This window comes from Halyomorpha halys, unplaced genomic scaffold, assembly GCF_000696795.3.
Source record: "Halyomorpha halys isolate HHAL.00 unplaced genomic scaffold, Hhal_1.1 Scaffold292.1, whole genome shotgun sequence".
Lineage (NCBI taxonomy): Eukaryota > Metazoa > Arthropoda > Insecta > Hemiptera > Pentatomidae > Halyomorpha > Halyomorpha halys.
Genome location: NW_027107421.1, coordinates 264,019 through 273,630, shown reverse-complemented (window position 1 = coordinate 273,630; position 9,612 = coordinate 264,019). Strand labels below are relative to the sequence as shown.

The 9,612-nt window shown below is 27.2% G+C and overlaps 1 protein-coding gene across 1 annotated transcript in view; it reads right to left on the bottom strand.

Annotated features, from left to right (window-relative positions):
* The window catches only part of LOC106680829 (Organic anion transporting polypeptide 58Dc), a gene marked incomplete at its 3' end in the record, with an annotated part of 65,682 nt that overhangs the window by 11,510 nt on the left and 44,560 nt on the right, over positions 1–9,612 (bottom strand). Inside the window, exons 2-4 of the mRNA XM_067045689.1 lie at positions 8,340–8,563; positions 4,086–4,322; positions 1,614–1,799 (exon numbers count right to left, since the gene is read on the bottom strand). Coding sequence (XP_066901790.1) covers positions 1,614–1,799; positions 4,086–4,322; positions 8,340–8,563 — 647 coding nt within the window. The remainder of the gene's footprint in view (positions 1–1,613; positions 1,800–4,085; positions 4,323–8,339; positions 8,564–9,612) is intronic.

The window sequence follows — 9,612 nt, the reverse complement described above, 5'->3', positions numbered from 1 at the left end:
GGTCAACTATCTTGTCATCTTTGCATTAAAAAATTGGAAATTCTCAAGGTAATAAAAACTGGGTAAAACCAGAAGCTTGTTTACAAAAGAGCAGTTGGCTTATTAAGATAAAAAAATATATACATTAATTTAGCACTCAAAAAGATATTAAATATATCAAATATGTCAGATACGTTTATAACTTATAATTTATTACTTAAAATTAAGATTAATTTATTTGATCTACAAATGATTAAATAAACGTTATTTATCTACAACATGCTATAACAATATGCTATTACCCTTTATTTCAAAAGATTTATTTATAAACTGTAAAAATTCCCAATTCAGAATTTGTTATGAAATAGTTCATAACTTTTTTACATATATAATATACACATTTTCTTTAATTATCAAAGTAATAATATTTTCTCTATATTATTGATATTAATTAACTTTGTTTTTAAAAATATTTCACATGATATTCTCATTTTATTGTTCCATTTCCAATTTCTCTGCTCTTGTTATAAAATGTTGTTTAACTGTTAACATTGTTTTTATTTCACAAATGATATAAAATGTCACTAGAATATATTCCAACATAAAAAAAATCCCAACGTATTATTCCAATACATTCTGACTTTACTTGAACCTTGATCTATCTTTTTTTTTAAACAAAAAATATCCACTATATTACATTTAGTTTTTTTTCAAGTAAAAATATATGCTTTTTTTTTACTAAAAAATTACTAAATCTGAAAATTATATTTTTTAAAGTTAGGTCTCTTTTCTAGTAAAAGTGGAAGATAGAAAGATTCAACTCCACTGCCTTTCTGAAATTATACATTAATAAAGATCTATCAAAATGATAGAGGAAAAATTATTTGGACCATATTAAACCCTCAATTTTTTAATCTAAAACTATTTAATTAAAAAAATTAAATCTGTACCACTAAAATCCATGGAGGGTCAGGGGTGCAGTACTTTGTAAGGAAGTACTGTTACTGGACCAACAGTTGTGCTTGAACACTTGACGCTTGACTGCTGGATTTTCACCCAACTAAGGGTACTCACTTTATGAAGCCAGGGTGAACCCTGGAGGGCTCCCGAACCCAAAGGGCTGATTTAGCGACTACAGGTAACATATAATAAGTATCTACCACAGCCAAATTCAAATCCAGGTCCTTGGAGTTTGTAGTTCATTGCCTTATCAATGAGCTATCCAATTTTATAAAATTTTTATAATTTTCATTTATAAAATAAAACTTATAAAAATGTTCATTATTATTTAGTTTTATACTAAAAATTGTGGGTTTTATGTGGTTCCAACAATTTTTCCTCTATAATTTCGGTTGATACAGAGTAATTAAAAATTAATCTCACTAAATAACTAAAATCAAATAGTTTATATTATGAATTTTTCATTTGGAAAAATAAGAATAGATAATTAGCAATGGAAAAAGTTTTTTACAAAATATAAACAATCGATAAATGAATATGATTATTATTCAATAAAAGTGCAATGTAGTTATGTTAGATAACTTTATATAAAGTAATGATAAAGTAAATATATAATGATGATAATGTTATGATAAATGTTTCATAAAATTCACTACAATCATAGGTTTACTTACTAATCAGAACTGGTGTTTTTGATTTCTTGATATTATCATCCATGTAGGACACCCCAAGGGTGTAATACAAGGAACCACCGACTCCGGAGATCAGTTGTGCAAGAAATAAGATTACTTGTGGAGCTAAACTACCTGAGGTAGAATCACATTTCTTATGAGAGTCAGCCTGACATAGTCGCTGCCTGTCTAACACAGAACATTGATAGATTTTAGTTAGCTACTGCATCATTAATTATATTTAGAAAAAATAAATTATAAAAAACTAAATACCCAAAAAAGGTTTTCATAATCTTATAGAATAATATATTTTATTATTTGTTAATATACAATAAGTTACTTCATTATTACAAATAGGGAGTAAGATAGTTTATTGAATAGAGCACTATTCAATTACAGTTTACATATGCCAGGTTCTGTTACTAACTTTGTATATTAAATTTTTTTTTGGACAAAACTCGGTACTTTTTGTCAGGTTGAAAAACGTAATTTTACACATGAGCCAAAAAATAAAATAATAATGATAATAAATTAGAACCTTAAAAAGATGCTCACTTCTTTCCTTGCTGTAGTGAAAAAACACTGATTACTTTCAAAGCCTTCTTGGTCCAGGATTCAAGTTAGTTTTTTTTTTTTTAATTTACATATGTTTGATTTTAAACAGAGTTTATTTGATTGGAAATTTATAGAAAAGATTTCAATTGTTGATAAGAAATGAAAGTGATCCATATAGATTAATAAGTCATTTTAATCACTAAGTAAAATGACCATTATCCTCTACCAAACAATTTCACTCATAATTCAATGTTTCATAATGAATAACGAATAATTATCAGCTATCATAGACAACTAACACTATGGTCAGTTTTGGAAGTGTTTCTTGCGAACACTATTTTTTTGTTATCTGCGAAAAATTACAGCATTTTTTTAAAGATTGTGGAAGACACTCTGTAATCTGCAAAAATATAGGATATTATCCATGATTTTAATGTTATCAAGAAATCCCAGTATGGCAGGATCTACTGAAGAAGGAAGCTCTAATTACTGTAATTTCTAGGGCAAGTTTAAATAAGAGAAGCTAACTAATCTTAGTCTCTTATGTTTCAGGAAGCACTCTGATACATGTGTGGCAGCTGCTTCATGAGTGAGTTTAAGGATGGACTGTGCCAGGGGATGAGCCTTGAACATTGACACAGGTAGAGGAGAGGATTGGTTGGCTAGTAGTTCTAGTTACTGGGATGAAAAAGACAGAACTGTAGAGACAGGAGCCAGCAATACTATTTGCTGGGATGAATCATACTGACTACTTTTGCTGATAGGATAGGTATCAGTTCTAGCTGCTGAGATGAAGCAGATAGACTAGAAGAACTGTGGAGGGACAGGAAACAGCTATACCGGTTGCTGGGATGAATCAGACTGGTATAGTCCTTAAGGGTAGGTAACAGTCCTAGTTGCTAAAATGAAGCAGATGGACTTGAACTGTGGGAAGATACAAACTTTGTTCCTGGGATGAAACAGATGGACTAAGATTGTCGGTTAAGAGGAATAGGAAGTAAAATTAAACTGAAGTACAGAGATCAAGTGTTGGGTAAACGTAATAGAAAAATCAAATCTTGTGAAAGCACGAATAGTTATCAAACCGAACTACCTCAAGCAGATTGTTACATTATCTGTGACGAGACCTCATCAGAGGAAACTTGTGGATCAACGATTTTTTTTTTTTTTACCCTCCTGAAAAAAGAATATAGGTTTAATTATACATATATACAATTCTCTACTACTTATAATTCTTGCTCCTTGGTCTTTACCCCTCTTGGTAGACACGGTTCTAAATCTTCATCATTCATTATACATTTTTCATGGACACTTTCATGTAAAGAAAGTTGTTTGCTATAATTTTGAAAGTTATCCTTTGCACACTATCATAGTCTTTCTGGAAGTCTATGAAAATATGAAGAAACTTCTTTATATTTCACATCATTCTTTCCCACAAGTGTTCATTAGGAAAACATTTGGCCAATGTAAGGATTATCCATTCAGAAAGCAATGATTGTTATTAAAAGAATTGTAACAGACAGCTGTTGTTACAGAAGTTATTGACCTTCCATGAGCTATAGATATGACGATGAACTATCATTTAGTATTACAAAAAAAGAACATAAAATAGTTCAATGGTATATTTGTTTAAGCCTGGTGTTCCTTGTGAAATGGAAAGACTTTAACCTTGTGATCATTGGTAAACAAATATTTACTAATGAATGTTAGGCCAAGCTGGCCAAAAGTGAGACCCAACCTCAAGTATTGAAAAGATTGACCTTAAGAAGATTTTTAATTTTGTCGAAATATGTAGGTAATAAGGTAATATTTATATTTAAATATTTTTTATTAAAAATAAACTACTATTATCACTGAACTTTATAAGCCCAACATGTTATTAATGTACAAATAAATAGATCATGAAATGATGAGGTTTACCCTGAGATTCATGAGTTACGTTGTTCACTCCTCGACTGCTGCCATACTCATATGTCAAACCAAAAGCATCTTCTCCTGGCCCATATAAGAAGTGAGGTAGTGCATTCATAAGGCAGAAGAGAACAACTGTGTAAATACCAACAGCAATCCATCGAGGGCGGTGTTTTTTTCCTACATAGTACGTTAAAACTACCGAGACAAAGAGTTGGCTAATGTCATTGCCAACCGTAATTATACCTTAAAGAAAAAATCAATCTGAATTATTTTATACAATGATTAATTTTTAAATATGGATATAATTAAAATACTTTATTACAAATTAAAAGTTTTTACTGTTTATCTTTTCCCATTTCCAATTATAGAACTCATTGTATACATTCCATGATGAAATACTATTCAGTCTTTCCAGAATTTTCTGATATTTTAATAAAATAAAATTCAAACAAACCTCCTTAAAATAAAATGAAACCATAATAAAGTTAGCCATCACAAATATAAAAGGGATGAGTCAATGATCCTCAGAAAGCTTTAATAATGAAGGATCTAAGATCCTCATTAGTTAATATCATGCACAATCAAAACAAGAAACTAATTGTAGATTTTATAAAGGGATATTTAAATTACCTACCTGAATGTAAGGACTCAATTTTTTTTTTTTTTTAAACATTATAATAATATGTATTAAATTTGAGATTTTGTAAAAAATGTTTCTATGATCATAAAAATTGTAGTATTAAGTGTTCTTTTAATTCCTTTATCCATTATTATTAATATTATAAATTAAATTAGAATACTACTTAAAATAAAATTAACCAACATATATATTCATTAACTGATATGAATATATAGCTTTATATATAATGGTATAATAAAATAAATAAAATTATTTTTTCATTCATTTATTTCATTCATATAATATAACTTTATATTGTATGAAAACAACATGTTTCATTGGTTAAGGAGAGGTATGAAGATATGAAAAAAAATTATATTTTTTATAAATGTAAAACTTCCCTGACAAGAATAATATATAATGTATATAATTTCCATGAGTATTTTGTTATAAAAAGAAAATAATTAAAGTATCTCTACACAAACATTTTTCTGAAAATTTATGAGTGCAATAGGTTGGATGTGCTTGTCAACACATTGCAAAATTACGACCATGATGTAATAGATTTAAAATTATCATCTGAAATGTTATGTCAATCAACCTTGAGTAAAAAAAGTAAACAAAACAGTCTACAAATACCTTTTTTTTTTTTTAAATATTTTTTCAAAACTATATTTTTGCTAAATAAGAAACTTTTTCTCAAAAATTAAAGTTGTGTAACCAACCATATTAGCATATATGCTGATTTTATTTTTTTAAATAATAATATTGACTCATATAAAGAACTGAAATAGGTAAAACATTTTAAACTTTAAACAGAATATATTAAACATTTTGTTTATTGTATTGTCAGTGTTTGTAATAAAAATCTATTTTTCTAAAAAAAAAAAAAAAAAAATTAAATTAATTGGTGAAACAGATTTTGAGAAAATGTTCCTTACGTTAACATGAAGTGGTAATTGGGTCCTGCCTCCCCTTAATTATGGTTAGTTATTTTTTATATTTAACATCTTACTTAGTCTTTAACTTTTCTAGTTGTAATATATAAAATATGAGTTTTGAAAGAAATATTTATAAAATATGAGTTATAATCCAATGTGTTAATTATTAATAATTTACTAGTTGTAAATTAATAATCTAAGCATAACTTTAATTTTTAAAATGAAATTTTTCTAGATTTTGTTAAACATTATTCATTTCATGTCTGACCAAGCAAACCCTTAAGGGCTAAAAGTCAAAGTTATTTGTTACTCACTAGACCATTCATCTACTTATTACATTTGATATTCGATAAACTGGCAGTGAAATATGAAATGCCTTATAGAAATTTATTTCATCTTAGAATTTAAAATTTATGGAGAGGGATTTTTAAGTTGTAAAAGAGTTAAATATAGGGAGAATAATATTAATTAATGAAATTTTGCCCCTTCATGTTTTATCAACTCTCTCCTTGGCAACCAGTGAACACAACACAATTATATCTTGTTATATTTCTGTTTTTTTTTTTTTTTTAATTAAACAGAATTTGGCAATTTGATATAACTTAATTTCTATATTTTATAAAGTTCATTAATTTGTTTGTTGTAACATTTTTAAAAATAAAATTTGGCATAAAACATTGTACTTGATAAGTTTTTAATGATAGAAAAAAAAAATCAAATTTTGAAACAATTGAAATATGAGACCAAAACCAATTATACAAAGCCGTGAATTTTACTTTTGTTTCTCAACCTTGGTAGATTTACTTGGATCTCTAATAAAATTAATATAATTTTCAAAGAAGAGATTTTGTCACTACAGTTAGTTTTAATTAATTAAAATGTTTCTTGAAATGTCTTGAATTATTGAGTTTTTAAATATGCTGTAAATTACTTTCATATATGATTTATGTTACTTCTATGAATGTTTTTACTCATTTTTATTCTTTGAAGTTCCTTCATGTTTTAAATTAAGTTAGTTATTTTAATTTATATGTGTGCTCAAATTTGTTTCACATTAAATTACATTTTATATTAATTTTTATTATTTTGTTTTAGCTTTGCTATATATTTTGATTAGTTATTTGATGTGGATTCTGTGATTATATCAGGACTTCTGTTCTGTTTTTATAATAAATAAATAAACTGTGGTCACATATGTAAGATAAGGAGTCAATTGTTAGCCATATATAGGTATTTTAACAATATTTAAGAAATTAGAATATTCACCAAAGTAATGGTACCACTCTTTGTCAAGAAGAGGGTAAATGTTACTTTGGTAAAATTAACATTTCTTGTTATATATTCTACGGCTGATTATTTCACATATATGTAATATATAGTAAATGGAAGTATTGTGATTGTGCAAAACTTCAAATTTGAGTTTTTTTTATGGAAATATACATTTTGAAGTCCCTTGAGTCCAAATAACTAGTATATATAACTAATAACTTGCAAAATGGTGTGTGAACAGCCAAGCTCAAAAATGGAAAGTCATATGAAACTGAAATTACATATTTAGGGCCGGAGATGTTACAGCACGGTTTTAATTATAATCGACAGACCAGAAGTACCACTTTTTTTAGAATTATTTCAAAAACAGCTCTAACAATTTTGATTAAAATCAGTGAATCAATGTACAATTAAGTGTACTTTAATACCAGATAGGTTTTTTTCCCCATTGAAGTAGTCTAAAAGAGCTTAAATGATGAATTAAAAAAAAAAAACCTTCTTCTAAATTACCTTTAATTTTTTTTATTTGAATTAAATAATCACCTTCCTTAGTTAAAACTAATAAACAATATGAAATATTAAATATTAAACAATTTGATAAACAATTAAAAGAAAAAATAAGGTAGGAATTCAAAGTGGGAAAACCCGGGACTGCCAGAGTTCTTTTGGTCTTATTCACGAAATCCTGTATCATTATCTTTTGTTAAACTGTTATATTATTGGCTAGAACAAAGTTGATATACATTATTTTCACTTCTAGAAACCCTAAAATACAAATTTTTATGTTTAGTGAATGTTGTGTGATTTGTGCACCCCATTAGATTTTTTATTTCAACAATATTTCTATGGTCTTCATTATAAGAAAATATCAGTACTCTAACTTTGTAGTTTGAATACTTGAATTTATGTAAATATGAGATAAATTAAGATTTTATAGATAGGCTTTTATTATTATTGAAAAATGTAGAATTAAATGTTGTTGTTTTTTCATTCTTTAATGTATTGTGACTAAACTTATTAATTGAATTAGAATTCCACTTAAAATAATATTAACCGTCATAGTAAAGTTGTTTATATATAAAAAAACAAAACTAAAATACATATTTATGGTCTAGTGTTTTTCGAAAATTCTGGACCCTGTTTCATAAAATGTATTAGTGTTAGTCTTATACTCAGTAGAATTTTGTTGACTTCTACAATGGTAACTTTTATTTATTTTTTTAAATTTCATTGATATCAATAACAGTGGTATAAGTGCTCTTGCTTTTTAGTTCGAATACTTCTATTTATGAACCAATGCTATTAGACTCCATTATAAAACTGGACCCTCATAAAGCTATAATGATCTACATGAAAGATCATGTATGTATGATCAAACACAGTTAAAACTCTAAGAATATAAATAAACAAAAAAAAAAATCTGATACTGACCTGTAGTTCTACTTGGTATCTTAAATCTCTTCTCTAAAGTTGTTATCGTACCATTGAAATATGAGTAGGCCGCAGAGAAGATACACCCAAGGAGGCCGTACAAGAAGACGTAGGCCTTCTTGTTGGCAAACCTCTGGAGCCATTTGCCTTTGATGAACCAGATACCACAGGTGGTTTCCTTCGTGGGGGACTTGGCCCCCAACATGGCCTCCCCTTCGAATCCTCTGTCGATCATGATTTGGTTAGTTCTTCATAGATGTGCATAATATTATATGACTTATTACTAATGTGTATTGAATCCCACTCCTTGGGATCTTATCTAATCAATACACTTGACTATGCTGTTTATTGGCTAATCAATATGAGTAAGTTGTGGTAGTCTTTTGTCACATTTTTTTCATCTCCTTAGAGAAATTAGATTTTATAATAGTCTTCTAAAATTGAAGACCCATTGAATCAATCCATCTTTAAATTTTATCTAAATTTATGATCTCAATTAGTGTAATGTACATTTATTCTTAAAAACAATTTTTATATTTGTCACTTATATAAATCACTTTTGCATTTATTACTTTTATTTTAATTTATGTATTAAGTTATATACCTTGTAAATATTTATTGCGCTGTGTGTTGGAATTCTAATTAGTAATTAACTATGTTCAAAACTATATAAAATTTTAAATATTTATTTTTTAAATAAATTTTGTTTTATATTTGCTAAAAGAAAAAAAAATTTTGGGAGTTGGAGGAAAATGCGCCTGGAGGAACCTCATTCGCCTGTTGTACCAGTAAAATAAGAAGAAGAAACTATTCCTATATATATATCATAGGTTTAAAATAAATAAATAATTGTTTTGACCATAGTATATAGTAAGGTGTGTATCTAACAACCAAATGTAGGCATCACACAGTGCTTTTGCTATAATGTATTTTTGTATTTCCTATATTGTAACCATGGTAATTAAGATTGATATTTGTCCATATCAATAAATGAGAAGTCCATGGGAAGAATACTTTCAGTCTACTTTTTATGGAAATTATAATTGTAGTGGCATCTCCTGAGGAATAAGAAGTATTATTCAATGATGGTATCATTTGTTTCCAGTTACCTTCTGTTAAACAGTAAGTAATTTTTGTTTTTCTTTTCGCATTTTTGCTTAGAAGCATTAGTTTTATTCAACAATTGAGTTGACCAATCAATTTTTGTGGAAAAGAACGTTTTATGTTGAACAATTTATGAGGGTTTTACAGATTTTTTTTTTTATCAACAAAT